General features: G+C 40.6%; 3 protein-coding genes and 1 long non-coding RNA gene across 5 annotated transcripts; 2 read left to right on the plus strand and 2 right to left on the minus strand.

Annotated features, from left to right (window-relative positions):
* Positions 1 to 550: 550 nt before the first annotated feature.
* LOC135642018 (uncharacterized) lies at positions 551 to 3,297 on the minus strand. 2 transcript variants are annotated; one of them, XR_010497853.1, is made up of 3 exons: positions 3,159 to 3,297; positions 967 to 1,123; positions 551 to 881 (listed from the first exon to the last, which is right to left on the minus strand). It is a non-coding gene; the product is annotated as an uncharacterized LOC135642018 (long non-coding RNA). The 2 variants fall into 2 exon arrangements; XR_010497852.1 differs by having other exon boundaries at positions 963 to 1,123.
* Positions 3,262 to 6,049, plus strand: LOC103990572 (probable receptor-like protein kinase At1g80640). The gene is made up of 10 exons (XM_009409760.3): positions 3,262 to 3,436; positions 3,806 to 3,964; positions 4,067 to 4,317; positions 4,398 to 4,530; positions 4,609 to 4,672; positions 4,746 to 4,842; positions 4,923 to 5,025; positions 5,191 to 5,309; positions 5,385 to 5,474; positions 5,551 to 6,049. Exons 1-10 carry the CDS (start codon positions 3,262 to 3,264, stop codon positions 5,701 to 5,703), a joined length of 1,344 nt encoding a protein of 447 aa, XP_009408035.2. The 3' UTR covers positions 5,704 to 6,049.
* Positions 6,050 to 8,279: 2,230 nt separating this feature from the next.
* On the minus strand, positions 8,280 to 9,795 carry LOC103990571 (WRKY transcription factor WRKY71). The gene is made up of 4 exons (XM_009409759.3): positions 9,636 to 9,795; positions 9,485 to 9,550; positions 9,106 to 9,408; positions 8,280 to 9,024 (listed from the first exon to the last, which is right to left on the minus strand). The coding sequence occupies exons 1-4, from the start codon at positions 9,714 to 9,716 to the stop codon at positions 8,632 to 8,634; spliced, it is 843 nt and encodes a 280-aa protein (XP_009408034.2). The 5' UTR covers positions 9,717 to 9,795; the 3' UTR covers positions 8,280 to 8,631.
* Positions 9,796 to 14,212: 4,417 nt separating this feature from the next.
* Positions 14,213 to 15,947, plus strand: LOC135643681 (CBL-interacting protein kinase 6-like). Its single transcript, XM_065160960.1, has one exon. It carries the CDS (start codon positions 14,445 to 14,447, stop codon positions 15,783 to 15,785), a length of 1,341 nt encoding a protein of 446 aa, XP_065017032.1. The 5' UTR covers positions 14,213 to 14,444; the 3' UTR covers positions 15,786 to 15,947.
* The last annotated feature ends 3,847 nt before the right edge of the window (positions 15,948 to 19,794 follow it).

Genomic DNA, 19,794 nt, shown 5'->3' on the forward strand with positions numbered 1-19,794 from the left:
CACCATTATCATCAAACCGCTATTGCTACCGTGACCGTCGCCCTATCCTCGATCGTCAATGTCTGAATCGACATCGACAAGGCTAATCACAGTATTATTCTCGTCAACTACCACCACAATAACCACCCATGACCGTCGATGATATCGTCGCCCGCCATCATCACAATAATTGACTAAAAAGTTTTAATTATGGTATAATAAAAGAAAACACAATTGAGATATTGGAACCATTTTCTTGCCCATCTTTTCCGTGTCATTCGTACATGTGTTGTATCTTCTGTTAGTAAAGTCGATGATATTAAGATAAATGAGGCTAAACGTTTCACTTTCATAACTATAAGAATTTCAATGTAAATTTTTTAAACCTAGAGAGTAGATTGCTAAAGAGATCTAACTATAATTAGCAAGATAGTTCATTTCCTTTCATTTTGATTGCTCATGGGCAAAGTATGTTCTTACCCAAATATATTTAACAATGGAGTCCTTGCCAACGGTAAATAGTTAGTATAAGACCTATGTTAGAGATTTAAAAAAAAGAAAGTGGATTAGATTAGGCTAATTCTAATTTGTGTTTCCTTGTCGGTTGCTCTTTATTTGGATCAGCAAACAACGTGTCCTTTGACATGTATCTTATTCTTAATACATATTAAACTCCCCTAGACGAGATAATCTAATTATTTCTAACTTTAGATAGTCATCCGCCGTGAAGGAAGAGAGCAAACAGACACATAATAAGCCAAAGGAGGATTAGTGCCTTAACCAAACGTCTTGTAAATTAGTGAAATCATTATGGTTGTTGAATGTGTCCAATACCTGTTCCTGAGTTTTGTATCACCGATGCTTCATTCTTAACCTCTTTCACATCACAAAATATATGGCACCTGCATTAGATTAACATGATAAATGTCAAGTCTCTTAAGCATCATCCTAACTTATAATGGAACGGAAATAATGGTTCTTACTGACGTAGGGGGATTGTTGTTTCTTGCATGCCAAGGCTCCATATGCTTGTCCAAAAGCAGCTATAGGATTAGCTGATGCGTGAATCCTTCCTTTCGATACCTGCTTCCTTGAACAGATCAAAAGATTTGGATCGAGAAGGTAGCCCCTGATGACCCTTTTGCTGCATTGTAGATGAAAGGATTCATGTCATGTGTGATGCAGATCAATAAGAACAATAATAGAAATAAAAATAATGATGATGATCTAGGCCAACAGGCAATTAGCAGATGTGGCCTGTCATCAAGTTGGCAGTATCAATATCAAACCAGGTAGGTGATGGTGTTCATTTTCCTGAGCTAAGATTCCAACCACTGCATCCCCAAGGCACACACGGAATATTACCTCTCTCTCTCTCTCTCTCTCACACACACATTTTTTTTCTCTCCTTAATATATTTGTATATATATTCAGATCAGGGCATAGTGGTCTTGACATGTGTGCACAAGGTGTCTCCTAGGAGGAAATGGATGGAAACTATGACATTGAAATCATTAGGGTTTGCTTTGGGAATGAGAGTTGAACTTTGGTTGGCTCAATTATCTCTCATAGTTGTATTGATTGATTGGGTCCATTTTGATCCGACACACTATTTATCTATTGAAGATTCCAAACTTACATGCTTCCATAAGAGCATGTAATTGTTTGTCTCAAAACTATTTATCTCCTTCATCCTACCCTCAATTTTTTCTCATCTTAATTGTCTGCTTGTTTTAGTCAAATTAATCTTATGGTATGTATTTTTTCCTAATTCAAAACAGATTACTAATCAAGATTAAAAAAAAAAAAAGTGGAAATAGCTTAAACTTTTGGGATTAAAGTTTAGAAGAAACTTTTGTGGCCTGCTTTTGGAGGAGACACACTCATGGGAACTGTGAGTGCAAGCTGTTACAATGGCTCAGAAAGTAACAGTTGTTGAGTGAATGCAGAGTACCATGTATGATCAAGGCAGCCTGCTGTTGCTGCATGATCTCAGCAGATTCCCAAAAGAAAAATTATGAGCCATAATACAAAGACTATATGTACTTCTTGTCCAATGTGGACACTGTCATCTTAGAATACACAGCTCGTGAGGCTGCTGAACAGGTGAACATGTTGATGCCAACATTGCTCCTTTTACCTGTGTATAGTTAAATTTATATATGTATGTGTGTATATAAATATATCTTATTATCAATTACAAAAGGCTCTTTGACAGATATGTAGGCCATATTTATTTATTTATGTAACTAAAACCAATCAACAAGTAGAAATGACTTTCTTTTGGAAGGATAAAATGATGCTCAATGGCTTGCATGCAGTTTTAAAGTGATGTGCTAATCTCTACATCTACATGATAATATGTAGGATATAGCTTTCAGATTCTCACATCTCAATCATTTATTCATCACATCCTTTGTGTTTTTATGTTGGTCAAATCAATTTTATGATGTCTTTCATTTCAAAATTGACAAATGATTAAGATAAAAGGTAAGAGTAAGATGTGAAAAAACAAAATCAAACATTCAATATTTTCTATGAATTAATCTACCAGGATATATATATAAAACAAGTACTAGCTATGTTGAAATAGAGCATAACTCTTATCCACATGGAGGTTTTAGATTTGAAACATTCATGAATGAGTCTAATTATATATTTTCTAAAGAAATATTCTTGTTATTGTTCCAACTCATATTTGCCAAAATTAGATATGGTATTTGGCAAAAAAAAGTTAAATTAATTAAGGATTTCACTTAGAAAGAAAATGTTTCATATTAGTTTACTCTCTCTTTCTCTCGCTCTTGTCTCATGTAACTGCTACATGATCAATGTGATTTGACATGCTAAATAGCATTATACCTGCATATGGGTTCTCTATATCCCTGAAATTAATAGTGTTCCCTCTAACCTCCCTCACCTTGATGCTTTCTATCCCTTCCTCTTGTTCTTTGCTTATGTAACTGCAATATGATCTGGGATTTTGTATCTAAACCCCACACATATACCTGGTCTCCTATTCTCCGTGAAAAGTGTCCCTATCCTTCCCACTTTTAAGATAAAAAAAAGGAAAAAATCAACCAAGATTACCAATATAGATCCTATTTCTTCAAACAGGGAAAGAGAGAGAGAGAGAGAGAGAGGAGGAGGAGGCAAGGGATTCAAACTGGGTTACTCACCTTGGTTTCGTGATTTGGATCTCCTACCCATCCTGCCGCTACTTTATCTTCCCCGCTTCCGTCGGAGACCTCCTCGAGACTTCTTTCTTGCAGAAGAGGGGACATGGGGAGGCCGCCGGCACCTCTTCCTCTTCCTTGTAGTTGGATCCTTGGCCTCTTTCTGTTCATGTCTCTCGCCGAAGCCGACGCCGAAGGGTCTCCGGCACTGTCCCCCCTCTCCTCCCTTCGAAACCAGGCCTTTCCTCTGTCCTCCTCGTTCCTGGCGCCAGCACCTGCAGGTACTCCCGTTCGTGGTCTCTTTGGTGCTCAAGGTTTACTTGGTTCGGAGTTCACCGGGTGTCGGCGTCGACTCCCTCCATCTTTTTTTTTCCCTTTTCTACTGAGAAAGATCCCATTTTTCCTTGTGATTTGGTAGCTTTAGATCATGGCGTTTCAAGATCTTGTCTCTATGATGCTATTCTGAATTTTATTCCATCTTTTCTCTCCTGCATCTTGCATCAGAGTGTTCAAGTTCCATTCTTTTCTTGCTTGGCTTCTCAGTTCCTTCATCCTCTCGATGTTCGATTGTTTTTTTTTCTCGTCCGACTCGAAAAATTAAGTTTTTTTAGAGATCAACCTTCAATGATGGTCTTATTTTTGGAGAGCAGTGATGCAGATCCACCATCACCATTACCACAAAGAATTGACCGTAGCAATCGTGCTCGCCTCCGTCGCCGTTATAGCAATCATATCATCCACTTTTTGTGCTTGGTTCTTTTGGCGGCGGAGCCGCCAAATGCTCGACTCCAAAGACATTGAGAGTTCAGGTTTGTTTTCTGACATCCTTAGCATATACGAAACCGTGGAAACTGTTCTCTTTGGGTGTGTATTGCACTCTTGACAATTCCAGCATCCACACAACGCAACAGACGCTGCTGGTGGACTCACATTTGGCCCAGTCTTGAGCAAGTTGAACTCCTTCAAGATGACGAGCAAGAAAACATTACTGCCAACCATCGACTATGCATCACTGGAGTCGGCAACCAACAAATTCAGCGTGAGTAATATCTTGGGGGAAGGAGGATTCAGCCATGTGTATAAAGCTACCTTCAACAGGGAGGTTTTTGCTGCAGTGAAGAAACTAGATGGCTGCGGGCAGGATTGCGAGAGAGAATTCGCGGTTAGAATCTCGAGTACCGTTGTCTTTCTCGACCTCGGTTCCTGTTCTCTAGTTTGATTATATGCCTTGACTTCTACCAGAATGAAATTGATTTGCTCGGAAGAGTTCGGCATCCCAATATAGTTCCTCTTCTGGGTTACTGTGTTCATGGAGAAACCCGGCTGCTCGTTTACGAGTTGATGCAAAATGGATCTTTGGAAACACAGCTGCATGGTACATTTCTTATTGTGTTCCAGTTGGAATGGCATGAAGGCAGAAATCTTGAGTGTCTTGTTTGTTTTATATCTGCAGGACCATCCCATGGATCAGCTTTAACTTGGCATCTTCGCATGAAGATTGCACTTGACATTGCAAGGTTTAGATCTCAACACGGCTTCTAAATATCATTTTTTCCCATGTATTAATCATTCATATGATCTGGCAAACAGAGGATTGGAGTACCTTCATGAACATTGTAACCCACCGGTGATTCATAGGGATTTGAAATCATCCAATATACTCCTAGATTCGGACTTCAATGCCAAGGTAAATGCAATCTTTAAACAATTTTTCTTAGCATCTGCGTCATCTGCCATCTTTCAGTAATGAATTGCTTCTGGTTACAGATTTCGGACTTTGGCCTTGCAGTGCTTAGTAGAAACCATAACAAAGGCACTTTAAAGCTTTCCGGCACTCTTGGATATGTAGCTCCAGAGTACCTTTTAGATGGTACTCGATTCCTCTTGTTCTGTTTCTGTATATTTTTCTTTCTCCTGCTAACCACAGGTGTTAATTTGATGTCAAAACATAGCAACTGATATTGTTAGTGATCGTACTAAGAAACCAGAAGCTACATAATGGATGTAGGACAGAAATAATTCTGAGTTCTTTCAGGTAAGCTCACTGAGAAAAGTGATGTCTATGCATTTGGAGTTGTGCTGTTGGAGCTTCTGATGGGAAGAAAACCAGTTGAAAAGCTGGAATCATCTCAGTGCCAGTCAATTGTGACTTGGGTATGGCAGAAATACCAGCAAGTTTTTGCATCTATTCCAAGACAGTGCTCAATGGTTTTACTTGTTTGTCTTCAGGCCATGCCCCAGCTCACTGACAGATCGAAAGTTCCAAATATAGTAGATCCAGTTATCAGGGATACAATGGATCTGAAACACTTATACCAGGTGTCTTTTCCTCTTGATTCATACTTCCCATAAGCAGATTTTTGTTTCCTCTAACAAAGATGGTGGCATGGATCAGGTTGCTGCCGTTGCTGTACTCTGTGTCCAGCAGGAACCTAGTTACAGGCCATTGATCACCGATGTGCTTCATTCCCTCATTCCTTTGGTGCCAGTAGAGCTCGGAGGAATGCTAAGAGTTATACAGCCAATACTGACTACAAATCAAGAATAATCTGATTATGGATCAACACGGTGGTACGGCAATCACCTGGACGTAGCAAGCCTGCTACCACAGCAATTTCTACTATGGGTTTCTTTCCCTATTCTCCCAGTTCAAGTGTCTTCGATTACCTGCAAAAAGCTTTTCAGTTTTTTACTTCTTCCAGTGGTAAAGTTCAGAGGGAACAGCTTGAGAGGAAAAGTCTTTTTTTCCTTGAGATGTGTTGTAAAAACCAATGTAGATTTAAATTTTTGCACTCAGGAACAAACTGGTGCCTGCCAGATCTAATTAATTTGAATATGAATTTCACAGAACAAAATTCAAGAAAGGTCAAACTATCACACTCGACATTCTTGATTTGTTGGATCAAAGAGTCTCATATTAAAAGTTTAGCAATTCACATGCATATGCTTCGAATTGGGCAAACACCCATTGAGCAATCTCCCATAGTCACAAGTAAGATAATTTAACCTGAACTCAGACGTTGGAATCTTTTCTATTTGGCATCTTGACATTTAGTAATCTCCAACTATAAATCTGGGACCAAGTGTGTTATAATAGGCATATTGATAGTATCCATGACTCAACCATTTAAGATTTGCTGTGCTCACTGCTACTTCGAGTGAAAACAACAGCAAATTACAAGTCCAGCAAGTTCTGAGATGTGAAGGTTAATGCTCTAAGTTACCAATTATTTTATATTTTTTGTGACAATTTTCTATTGATGGAGAGATATTTATCTATTAGGATTCCTCTTAACATACTGATTTTGTTATGTCAGAGGGAAAACATGTAATCACATTGAACTTCTATATCATTCATCTTGATACTCGAAATTTAATAATTGGCTAAGCTAGTTGCTTTATTATAAAATATTGCTCAGATTTAGATTTAACAAGTCCCTCATCAGTGAGGCAAAGACAGTGCCATATGTATCAATTTGCAGAGAATAATTCAGCAGTCACAGTCACAAAATAGCTGGCACAAAGATTGGTTGATTGGTTGGGGGATTGCAGTCACAGCCATATATTCATATTGAACCTTCAATCATATTACTAGTAGACACTATACAGGGTCTGATTGGTTGAGACAATTGTCCCCTATTGTTCAGATGTAGTTTGTGTCCGACATCCACAATGTGCTGAACCCCTTTAGGTAAAGGCAGGCATACTTGATTGGCTTTGGAAATTTTAAAGGTTCATGCACTGAAACAAAACAAAAAGCAGTGCTTTTCTCATAGTGTATCCCCCCACCTGCTTGAATAGTAGTCAAGTGCAGGCATCAAAACACGTGTGCCAACCTTTAAACTGACTACCTGGTTGAAATGCTAGTAAAGGACAGTTCTAAATGCATTAGCTAATGAATGGGTAAACGGTGAGATTTACCTTTGTGTGTGTGTGTGTGTGTTGATCTCCAAAGCACAGGTTGTATCCTCTTTGTGAAGCAATGCATTAACTTTTCTGTTTGGAAAAAAAAGAAAGAGAGATATGGCGACATTATAAGTTTAAAGTAAGTACATTTTTCATCTGTCATTTAATCCTTATGTTACCTGTTCAAGAAAAATTAAAAGTACCAAAAAAGGTGGAAGTGTGTTTCAGTTCTTAATTATCCCAATATAAATAAAGGATATACCTGAATATTATGATTTAAATATCATGTAAGGCTGATTAGGAAATATTTCATATGAATCTCAATGGCTATTCTAGTTTAAGCTTCAAAAGATTGAGATGATTTAGCTCCTTGGAAGGTCAATATAATTATTTAACCTTTGCTATTTGCTGACTATTGACATAATCCAATAGTTTTTTGTTATTTCCATTTTAATGATTTATGCGATTGAAGTTGCAGTCCAGTGCATAAGCAATTGGGCAATTAACCAAGAAAAAGACTGTAGTAACTACAAATGTTTAGGAATACCTCCCTGCTCTATTTCAAGTGATTGTCCAATCATGCGATTAGTCCCTCGCTCTTTTGTTTGGTTCAACCAACCAAAGAAAACGAACACGCGTCCCCAAAACCCTAAGAAGAAGGAAGACGACGAGTATGACCAACCAAAAGTTACAAGAAGAAGACGAAGAAATAAGGCCAATCGAAACTAAGCTCAAGAAGGAGACACCTGATGGTGTTGCCGCTCCTCATAAAGATCCATCGAGGGATAGGGCGGTTCTGGCCAATCGTCTTGTGTTTCGGCTACAGAGATCAGCAAAGGCGAGAAGGATTACAACGCGGTGGAATCCATAGAGAAGTAATCGAAGCCCTAAGAGAGGGGAAGCGATGCCATCTTTCCGGCATCTGGTGTTCCTGTCGGTGAATGCCGTGCAACGCAATCCCTCGAGACGACGAAGTGGCGGGATGAATGGAAGCGCCTTTCCTTTTATACGGGGAGAAGACTGGGAAATTTGGGTGATAATTGGGCTTCTAATTGAGCAGATTGGCCCAAAGTTATATGTTGGGTTCCAATCACAAGGTTTCGCTAACTTAGATGTATATCCCTTAAATCATTATATTTCTTGCATATATTTATCAGATTATAGAACTTAATCGAACAGTTGTTTAATTAGATTTCACTTTATGTTGACTAACTAATATCCATTGCGTATCACATTTGTATTCGCATTCGTATTCATCATACACAAATCAATGGCTGGATGTCCATTATCATACCGACACAATTTTTAAAGCATTTACAACGACATCGCCTTGATAAGCAACTGCGAAACTTCCTTGGCTGGCATCATTGACCGAGAAGTCAACAGCACGTGTTTTTGACCTTTGTTCCGAGAGGAAGTTTCGTTCGGGATCGATCGATCGGTGTGTCCAACTCGGAACTTCTTCTTCCGAATCAAACTCAGTCTGTGGATTGGTGGATCGTCTACTTCAACTGATAAGAACAGAAACCAAACTTTTGGCATCACCTCAGTCATCTCGAGGAGCAGAGAGTTAGCTAGTTCGCAGGGGAAGCATTTTCCCGGAGATGGCGGTGGCCAGTGCAGCCTTGAAGGCTGGATCTTCCGACAACGAGAAAGCCATATGCTCCACCAAACTGCGCTGGAACTCCTGCGACTCCATCTCCGGTTGCGATCCTGATGACTTGAGGTCAGGTGCTGCAGTATTGGGACGCAGACTGGGAGCTCCAGGCCGAGAACGCAGGTCATGGTTGTGCTCGCCTTCGTACGTCGCCACTAAGATCGACGTGTCCTCCGCGCTCCTCTGCACCTTCTTCTTAACTGGGCAAGAAGGGGCGAAGGAGCATCTGAAGTAAGCTCTTGGGCATGGATTGTCTCGGGTCACCTTCTGCCCATATTTCCTCCATTGATACCCATCTCTCACGACCTAAAGACCCGAAGAAGATGTCGGCTTCGATCCAGGAACATGAAAGAAAGAAGAAGAAGAAAGAAAGGTTGTGGAACCTACGAGGCTTGTATCAGACGGGTCGGAGCGGACATGGAGCTTCCAGACCTTGGGTTTACAGTCGTCTCTAACTCGCTTGCAGGAGCCTTCGCTCGACGTGCTCTCCATATTAGCATCGAGGCTCTCGCTCTTCCTCTTTCCCGGCGGCGAGTTAGATCGAGACCCTCCTTCGGGGGGAGGGGTGTTCATCTGCTCGATCAGCTGTTTCCGAACCGCGCTGTAGCTGGCGATCGTGGCCGCGAGCACTTCACTCAGCTTCTTGTTCTCTTCGGTTGCCAGAACGAGCTCCGCCTCAAGAGCCTTAATCTAAGAGACAGAAGGTGGCACATCATCAGAACTCCGTAACATATATAAACTCAGCAGCTAATCGATAAGAACTCACAGCTTTCTCTTCTTTGATCGACACCTTCTTGTCGACATGCTTGGATTCCACGGCCGAAACAGCTTTCTGCACAACCCATCAAGAACAGACTAATCAACAAAAATGAATCAAAAACTGTTCAGAAAGAAGATGGAAGACCGATTGCACTCACCGGAGAATCGACAGGAAACGGGAGCAAGCCGACGTTGAGGTCGAGATTAAGAGAGGGGCAATTCAACCAACTTGACCCCATAATAAAAGTAGGAGGCAAGGTAAGCTGGTGACTAACTAATAAACCTGTGCTTCTATGAATGATAACAGGTCTGAGAAGTGGGAGGGGACGGATTGAGCACTATAAATAGACATAAAACACCTTGGAATCAGAACGAAGAACTCGGTCAAGAGTTGGAGCTATCATCATCATCCATGAAACGTGCACGCTTGTCGTCATGGGCAGGCCCCGTTGAGGGTTGACAGAGAGAGGGAGAGAAGATGACTGGGGATGCATGAATGGGTGGAAGACTTGGAGGAAGGATTAGGACGGGTCTTCTAATACCGACAGAGAAAAGGGAGACGGTGGGATGTCGGCCGTTGCCATGTGAAGAAGTCAATCCAAAAAAAGGCTAAATAATTGGAGGGGAAGAACGAAGACTTGTTGACTTCCACCGCCGCCCATTCATGGCCGACAAACCTCAACTGAGGTCATCGCAGGATTGCAAACAGTATCAGCATTTGGAGCAAGAGATCATTCATAGATGCATTCCTCTGATGAAATATAAGTTGACCCTTGCCAAGTCAGTTTTGCCAGCTCGATTCATTGTGTTGTGGTAGATCAACTAATAAGCTATAAAACAAGATAAAGAGCTACATTTGTACCTTTAATTTAAGCTAAAAAACATGATGTTGCATGCACCAAGCACCACTTGAAGTGTAGTAATAATTCGAGGAAGGTCACACGTGTGTAGTAATAATAACAAGTCAAAATCGATCAAAGGAATGCAACTTGAAGTGGGATCTCGCACGTGCACAATATTATCCTCGTATATCATGGTTGAAATAGACAATTGGCATGATTTGGTGCAGCTAAAAATAAATAAAAATAAAAATTATGGGCATAGTGATGGGTCTAAAAGGTCATGGTGAGTCCACCCTCGTGTCGGGGTGAGGTCAACGTGTGCCCATCCTGAATCTTGACCATGAGTCATAATCCAAGCGAATGCAATTATAGCCATTCTAAGAAGAAATGGATATGATATCTATTAACATCGTCGGAATAAATGAAAAAATGATAGAAAAAAATTAAATAACTATCACACTCGTTTGCTTTGGATCGAATAATGAACTCCTAGAATGAAGTCCTCACACCTTCATGGGTCTCATTGCTCCATTTAGGAAACAAAACTCAATTCATTTATACATTTTTCATTGATGCATTACAATTATAAAAAATCAAATGTATAATATTTGTTTTTAAAAATAATAATTTTAATTTAATTTATAAAATAATCTTTCTCTCTTAATGTTATTTAAGTGGAGTTGCTTCAAATTCGGGTGTTGCGGTAAGTCAATAAACTCTGCTGTCATTGAAGACAAAATCAATGGCTAAATAGAGACATAATATGATCAGGTTCTTAATTATCCAATAAAAATAAATATGATTTTTTTATATACTGTCTATATTTAGTTTCTTTTTCTTATTACATGTATGAAATATATGAAAAAAAATAAAGTAATTGGTTCAACATCACGACCCTCTCATTATGAGGTATTTGTCACGGTAAATGAGAGATGATGTGAGCTTAATTTTACTTTTCTTGGCGGCTGCGGTAGCACGTGGATTAGGTAAGACAGAAATAATCAAACGTAGAGAAACGTAATCGAGATTTCAATCCAAAAGCCATGAAGTCAACATTCATGGTGTGACTGTAAAAGCGGTCAACCCGCGTGCATGCATGAGTGCATGCATCTGGTAATTTCCACCCATTCACGAATCAGTCATTCAGCCCATGCATCTCAAGCTTGGGTCCGATTAGGACGAACAATCATGTCACTGATCCCTAATATACATGTAATACTTTACATATCTACTTTACTCTCTCTCTCTCTCTCTCTCTCTCTCTCTGTGTTGGGGTTTCGGAGTGCCATTTTGGGCTGCGAATGGCCATAAAAAGAGTGATCTGAGCTCGAACAGGCTTCGAGGTTTTCGAGACTCATCGTCAACAAGTGACATGATGTCTAGAGAATGACTAGTTTGGCATCGAGAAAACCATTCTTAGCGGATCTCTCTACTACCTTTTCTTCCAAGTGATTCCCTAGCCAAGAACTTGTGCTGTTCACACAGGAAAAAGAAGTAACAGTCTTGATGACTGAGATACCCAAGTTTGTACCATCAACAATGGACAATGGAGACTACTTATTTGCGCCCTCTTCTTCTTCACCTGCCACAGGCTGATACGTGCCCGGCTGCTGTGAATCCTGCACGCACACATACAGAGACGGACAGATGCTCTCCATACAACCCAAATAAGTAGGTATCGACGTGGAATGAGATTGAAGTCAGTAATAATAGAGTCTTGAGTCATGGATCTTCTGCGTCATCTATGCTGATCCATGCAGTAGTTGCAGCAAGTTGAAGACTTGGGAGGCATTTAATCAAAAGAGAAACCCACGCTAAGGTTTCTTGCAGGAATTGAGCAGGCCAGAGAGCAAGACGAACTTGTGCTCTGCTACCAATCAATCCGTGACTGTCATGTCACATTAATTATGCTGCAATAATATGCTTGATCAAGTCTACCTCAGGGTTGCTGCAAGAGGCAGGCTTCAAGGATTCTGGTTGACGAGAAAACTCACTCTATGACGTTTGCCCTGGAGAACAAGACCAACTTGTGCTCTTGTTCTCATCAATCCGGGCATGCATTGACCAAAGAGACTAGGAAGGAGATGATGAATGGATCAAAAGCACAAAGATTGGCACCTTTTCTTCAAGTTATTTTGACGCAGTAAACCAGATCCTATCATTAGGAACACTTGGCGAAGGCAGTATGGCCTCGTGACCCCTTGTCCAATGGGAGAAGCTTTCAAGCATCCCAAACCAGATTTGCCCGCATGTGTTGTTCTCCTGGAGGTTGAGAAAGCTGACAAAAGTGTTGCACTAGGTGTTTGTTAAAAGTCCATTGCGAGAGAAGAACGTAGGGTTTCTAAGCTCCAGCATCACATGGCATGCATCGGCTCTTTTGAGACACAAAGATTCCCAACCATTTGGTCCCCCAACACCCCATTCGATGCCATTCATCTAACCTCCCACGAAATGGCAATCATAGAGCAACAAAGCGAGCAAGCTGCTTCCTTCTCAAATGGAAGATGGGAGGCAATAGAATCTCGTTTCTTGTTTTGTCCTATCGTTTATGTTAAATAGAATCATATTAGACTTACACACACAAAGTTTCTGATGCAGTTCAATCACAGCTAAAGATTTCAGTGGAACCTTCACAGCCCACAGTGGATTCTTTGAAGAAGACCAGGAAACAAGCAGTTCTCAGCTCTCCTTCAGAATGCAGGCTCTCGAGAGTTGGGGCCACGGATGGAACTAAACGCTGACAACATTCTGACCACAAACGTTTGGCATCACAGAATTATGTCTTCTTCTCAATAATTGTCTGAATTCTGACTCGGGTTTTGTCTTCTTGCCATTCGAGCAATCTTGAGTGTCGAGGAACTCTAACATAAAATGGTGTAGTAAATGTAAGAATCGACCAGTTGCCTATTTGTATCTATCATCGATAAAGAGACAGAATGATTAGCCAATGAAAGTATGTCAGTTGTAGATATCCCAGTTGTTCTTCCCCAGGTAGAGCCTCCCCCAGTTTCCTGCCATAACCTTGTCAGTGGATGCCTGTAGCCTGCAACTCTTCTTCTATATTATCATGAAATAAACAAGGAAACCAACCTTAGATTCTATATCAGTAGCTAGCATCCATGAACAGGTTTATTGCACAATGAATAGGAGACAATTTGGATTCCTCTACTGCAGCTGGCTTTATCGACTATGGAGATGATACTGAAATCAAAATCGGAATTAGCTGTTACAATTTAAATCGATACGTGGGTAGACACTAAGCTGCTACTGTTACTGCATGCTAAATTGTGATCCTGTCACCGACATTTTGCTTCCTACTGTGGGCAACATTGATGAAGCTCAATCAAGATGAGCAGATACACTGTATTGTTGTCCATTATTAATCCTATTAGCATCTTATAATGTCATTCATTTCATCCATACAAAGCGTTCATTATAATTCAAAATTTTACTAAAACCGTGGCTCTCTTTATCTAATATTTCTGACGAAAATAAGATTTTTTTTTTTGTGGTAATTCAGTATCAAATTTAGTTATTGCATTCATAGAAAGCATTACATGGCACCATCTCAGCCCCTTTTGTTAGGAGAAATGAAACGTTGCCAGGCGAAGATTAAATCCTTTCCATGCACATAGTATTACTACATTGGGTTTCACTCGCTCAACACGGACGTGCGTCGGTCCATCGGACGGCTGTGATGACACCGATCAAAGGCAGAGACGGTCTTGATCGTTTCAACCCTATTCAGTCACCCTCATGAGACCATTCTACCCCCCCATTTGGCCCCGACAAGTCGTCCCCAGTGGAAAGGAGCCTAGAGGTAGTTTGGTCTTTTCATGTTGTTGCGCCGCCTCGCTGCTATGAAACTCCCCGTTCCTCTTCTTCGGTCTCTTCGATGAACCAGGTTGCGTGGTGTTGCCTCCCTGTCAGGCAATGCAGAAGCATGATGCGGAGATCGCACTCTGAGCTAGGAGTCGGCCGGAAGCCCAACAAGCTCGCCGGAAGAGGGTGCCACCGGAAACACGTCGAGGACGGGTAGACGCCGCCCATCGTCGTCATCGCCCCCAACTTCTTCCTCTGCTTTTGTGTTGCTTTTGGTGGTCGTAGCTGGAAGGGTACATATAGATGGAGGAGGTGCCGCCGCCGCTGCCGTCGTCGGAGGGCCGTAGTGTTCTCCACGGGCGTTACGAGCTTGGACGGGTCATCGGGCAGGGCAGCTTCGCGAAGGTGCACCTCGCGCGGGACCTCCGCACCGGGAAGAACGTGGCCATGAAGGTTGTGGGCAAGGAGAAGATCGTGCAGGTGGGCATGATAGAGCAGGTGAAGCGCGAGATCTCGGTCATGAAGATGGTCCGCCACCCCAACGTCGTGGAGCTCCACGAGGTGATGGCCACCCGGTCCAAGATCTACTTCGCCATGGAGCTCGTACGCGGGGGCGAGCTTTTCGCCAAGGTCGCCTGCTCCGGGAGGCTCCGGGAGGGCGCTGCCCGCCACTACTTCCGCCAGCTCGTCTCCGCCGTCGATTTCTGCCACGGGCGCAGCGTCTACCACCGCGACCTCAAGCTGGAGAACCTCCTCCTGGACGAGCAGGGGAACCTCAAGATCGCCGACTTCGGGCTCAGCGCCTTCGCCGACCACGTTCGGCAGGACGGGCTCCTTCACACCGCCTGCGGCACGCCGGCGTACGTTGCCCCGGAGGTGTTCGGCAAGAAGGGCTACGACGGGGCCAAGGCCGATCTCTGGTCCTGCGGCGTCATCCTCTTCGTCCTCCTCGCGGGGTTTCTGCCGTTCCAAGACGAAAACCTCCTCGCCATGTACAAGAAGATCCGCCGCGGCGACTTCCGCTGCCCGCCGTGGTTCTCGTCCGACGCCCGAAGGCTCATGATCAGGCTGCTCGATCCGAACTCCAACTCTAGAATCACCGTCGAGAAGCTCATGGAGACACCGTGGTTCAACAAGTCTTCCCTACCTAAGGGGGTGCGTGCGACGGAAGCGGCGGCGGCGGCGGCAGAGGAGACCGGCGACAAAGAATGTGCAGGGAAAGAAGGGGAGGAGCCCGAGCGGCTGAACGCGTTCCATCTGATATCGTTCTCGGAGGGGTTCGATCTCTCGCCGCTGTTCGTGGGAGGGGAAAGGAGGGAGGAGGAGATGAGGTTCGCGACGAGGGAGCCGGCGAGCGGGATAGTGTCGAGGCTGGAGGGTGTAGCGGCGAGAGCGGCAGGGAAGTACCGGGTGACGAAGAGCAGTGCGACCGGAGTGAGGCTGGAAGGGGAGGGGCGGGGCAGGAAGGGGAAGCTCGCGGTCGCCGCGGACATCTTCAGCGTGGCCTCGTCGGTGCTGGTGGTGGCGGTCAGGAAGGACGGCGGCGACACCCTGGAGTACCAGAAGTTCTGCAGCGACGAACTCCGCCCTGCGCTCAAGGATATCATGTGGGCTTCATCTGATGGCCAGACCGCTACAGCTTAATTGTATCTGGAACTATGGAAGCTCACTTCATCTCTCTCTCTCTCGTTTCATGATTTGTTCTTGTAAGCGACTGGTTTCAGCTTTCTCTCTCGTGCTCTTTCTGCTGTGTTCAGTGGTTGTGGAAGATGATCCGCTGGTGTAGAAATGGTTCCACTTTTTCTACTTTTCAGTATCACTGCTTCGATTATTTTAACCACAAAGCAAACAACAGCATCTCTCTGAGGGAGAACAGTATCCAGCAAGCATAGAAGAAACAAGAACAGGGGGAATCCATGGTTCTGTTAACTGAGCCATGTCGATGAGCTGAAGAAGCCACCAAAGGAAGCTACACTGAGGTGGATGGAGGTTCAAAAAATGACGCAAGACCTCTACACACATCTTACCGTCTCCTCTCCTCTCTCGAACCCATGTAGACTACAAAACATGATAGGTAGAGGATTACACTACGAGCACTTAATCATTGCGTGGCAACACATCATCGATTGGTCGACTGTCACGGACAACGTCGGGCACATGTGGCCGACGATCGGACTAGTAGACGCGTAATCAAACGGAGTTCTCCTAGTATTAGAACGAGTTTTGAGTCAAGAAATTTTTTTTGATAAGATTCGGTCATGGCCAATTCGATATCGAGCTTAAACGGTTACTCATATATGATGGATATTACGATGAGTAAAGGTGCCGATATGAGATATTCATAAAAATTCAATATCATTAGATAATTAGATAGAGATTCAATATTCAAGAGTAAAGCTGCATGTACCTCTATAATTAAGAAAAATCTCATGGTTCATAGGCTATAACTTTTTGTGATCGCCGCTTCTATTCTCCTCAACCTCCTTTCTCCCTCCTTAGCTCCGGTAGCCTAGTGGTGCGCATAAAGAGGGAGATTCCATAGCAATTTGAGGATTGTCCTCGCTGCTTCTACCGTGTGAATCATCACTAAAGAGGAGTATGTGAGTCCTCCTTCATCCTTTCCATTGGATCTAAAAATTTCAAAGATATATGATCTCCTTAAGTAACACTTTTCACACGATACATTCGATTTTTTTGATTGCACGAATCATCGTATAACAATCAAGTACATAACTTTAGGAAATCTGATTTTGTTTTTATTTTTTGCTAAGCATGAGATGCTGATCCACAATTTTCTAATAGTTGGGAATGCCAGTAACTTATTTTTTACACCATCAACACTCTATAAATAATGAGACTGACCTTGGTTGGATTCAAATCATTATTCCAGCTTGAACAATGAGAATATGCACTCACAAAATAAGATTTTATATTTGCATAAGTATTTTTAAAGTTCTAATTAGATTCAAATTAATTAGAAAGTTATGAATTAAAATATAATATTTTTAGTAAATTAAGAATGATTTATTTTATAAACATCTCATGTGTTTTAATATTTTATCAAAGGATTATTTGACTCAAAAAATTTATTTCTTATATTTATTTTTCTCACATAATATTGATATATAGGTAGAGTACCTCAACATCATGTGATAGACATCTCATCGTCGATACCTCGGTATAATATTAAATGCATTGAAAGATATCACATTCCTAATTCGATCATAATTATTGACATTTATTGTGGGAGTAATTGTATTCAGAATTTACTATAAAAAGACTCCTCAAGTATACGAGGAATAAACTATATCTCTCAAAAGTGTAAGTTAAATAATTCAAATCATCACATAATTTTTACAAGATTCACCTCAGCATAATAGTTAGCTTCCGATCAATATCTAATTCAAACAACTAAAAATATATTTATAATATTCATGTTATGATTTATTCTTTGATTGATAATTCTTGATATATTCTAGTAAACTTTCGTAAATTTCCTTCAAACGTCGTTTGATGGAAAGATGTCTTACTCAGGTAAATGAAGTCCATAAATAAATTCTTATAAGCATAAGTCTATAGCATGTTAGCCCATTAATGAATGAAAACCTCAAGCCCGCTAAGAAGCCAACGTTGAGAAATGGGTCGAATACACACGAGATTTAAACCAAACCCATTAGGCAAAGAGGCTTATAATATCTATTTTGGCCTCCTCCAACTCAAAATAAAGTTGGGATATAAAATCTAACTAATCCTCCATTTGCAAAAAAAGAAAAAGAGAAAAAGATAGCAATAGTTTTTCCTTAACACCTATCTTAATGAATACATTATGAAAATGTAGTTAATATCATATATAGATTTTAATTATACATATCCTAAACAATATCATTTTTGGGATTATATGGGTTTAGGATGAGATCGAATGATACTATTTCAACTATTTGATGTCAGTTACATATATATCTCCTATCGTCGTTATACTATGCATAAAGTCATATATTTGATTAAATAAAAAATTAAATATTTTTATTTATCATTAATAATAACATCTTTTCTTCATACCATTAATTATAGCTATTTTAACTTTTCTAACCATAACATACACTCATTTTATTTAAAATAATTCTTGTGAATGAAAATATTTTTTCTTAATCTTTCTTATTAAACTTGTATATTAATTTCAGCAACAATAAGCTCTTTATATATGTCGTTCCTTTAATAAAATATTTTTGATCTAATAACTATTTCATGAAATTTTTATTTAAATATAAAGATAACTTGATGATCACATTGACACCTCTATCAATTTTAGCCTCTATACTTTCATCCATATCTTCATCTTATTAAATATTTGCCCTAATATATTTATTTTTTTTACATAATAAAATTTATTATCGAATACTTTATTCTAATCCTAATATTACTGAGATCACATCTCCTATATCTAATCTTGATCCTACATAATTTAAATATTTTATGTTATTTTATATTTATCTCCATAACATAAGTTTATAATTAATTTATTTAAATTCTCATTAACTAATATCAATAACGAATAAAATATAACATGATATTGGGATCGACATTCACGATATTTCTTCGATCATATTTTTTTAATTATCAAAGCTGATCAAATCTTGATTCGATCCAAAGGAAGTGACCCAACTATGTTAGGTTGCTACCTCTCGTGCTCATTAGAACTATGAGAGTTATCTTTTTTTTTTTTCTTTTCTTCTCTTTATTATTGTATGATTATATTCAATACTTTAAGATTGTACTAATGGAACAGTTAAAAGGTCTCATCTGTGTGCAAACCAAATCAGTACCACTGGTCGAGCATTTCACTGAAGGTTGCCTTTCTTGATGGGTTTGTCAACTCAAGAATTCCAACAAGAAAACATATTGTGATGTGACCTACATTTATGGGTCTCCCATATCAACCAAACTTTGTTGGAGTGGTTCGATCAACGTAAATATATCATGGTCCATAAACTTATTATGGCAAGCATAATTGGTGTGATCGGTCTCTCTCCTTTTTCATGCGCTCATAGTTATAAAAAAAATATAAATTAGGCCATTTTAATTATAAACAATGCCTTCTTTATGAGAAATTTATTTGAAGTGTTTTTTTTTTATCCGAGAAAGAATGAAGTAATCGATAAAATAATTCGAAACATAGTATAGAGCGTCCCTCGGTAATTATCGAAAACGATTATATCTTTTGATTATTTGAAGGGTTTCTTTTTTCTTGATAAATTGCTCAAAATTCTACCAAGAGAATATTTCTCAAGATTAATCCGAATTCTTATAAGAGGTGATGCAAAACTGTGGTGAGTCTTACACACGAGAGGGTTGTGAGAGGCCACACAATCCTTTAGATAAGGATGATTCTATGCAACAACATGAACACAATACAATGTGGTTGGTGCACCATCTCCTTTCAGAGATTATGTTTGATCACATCAAGGAAAAATGAGAGGAGTAAAGGCATGATAAAGTAGAGAAGAGCCCGAGAGAAACAAAGAGAAGAAAAAGGGAAAGACACTCCAAAATAAAATAAAATAAAAACACCTTTTTTTTCTCTTTATTTAGATGGAAAAAATAAGAAGACAAACAACACTCTAAATTCTTCCCTTCCAACTCTTTGGAGGAATAG

This window comes from Musa acuminata, chromosome BXJ3-7, assembly GCF_036884655.1.
Source record: "Musa acuminata AAA Group cultivar baxijiao chromosome BXJ3-7, Cavendish_Baxijiao_AAA, whole genome shotgun sequence".
NCBI lineage: Eukaryota > Viridiplantae > Streptophyta > Magnoliopsida > Zingiberales > Musaceae > Musa > Musa acuminata.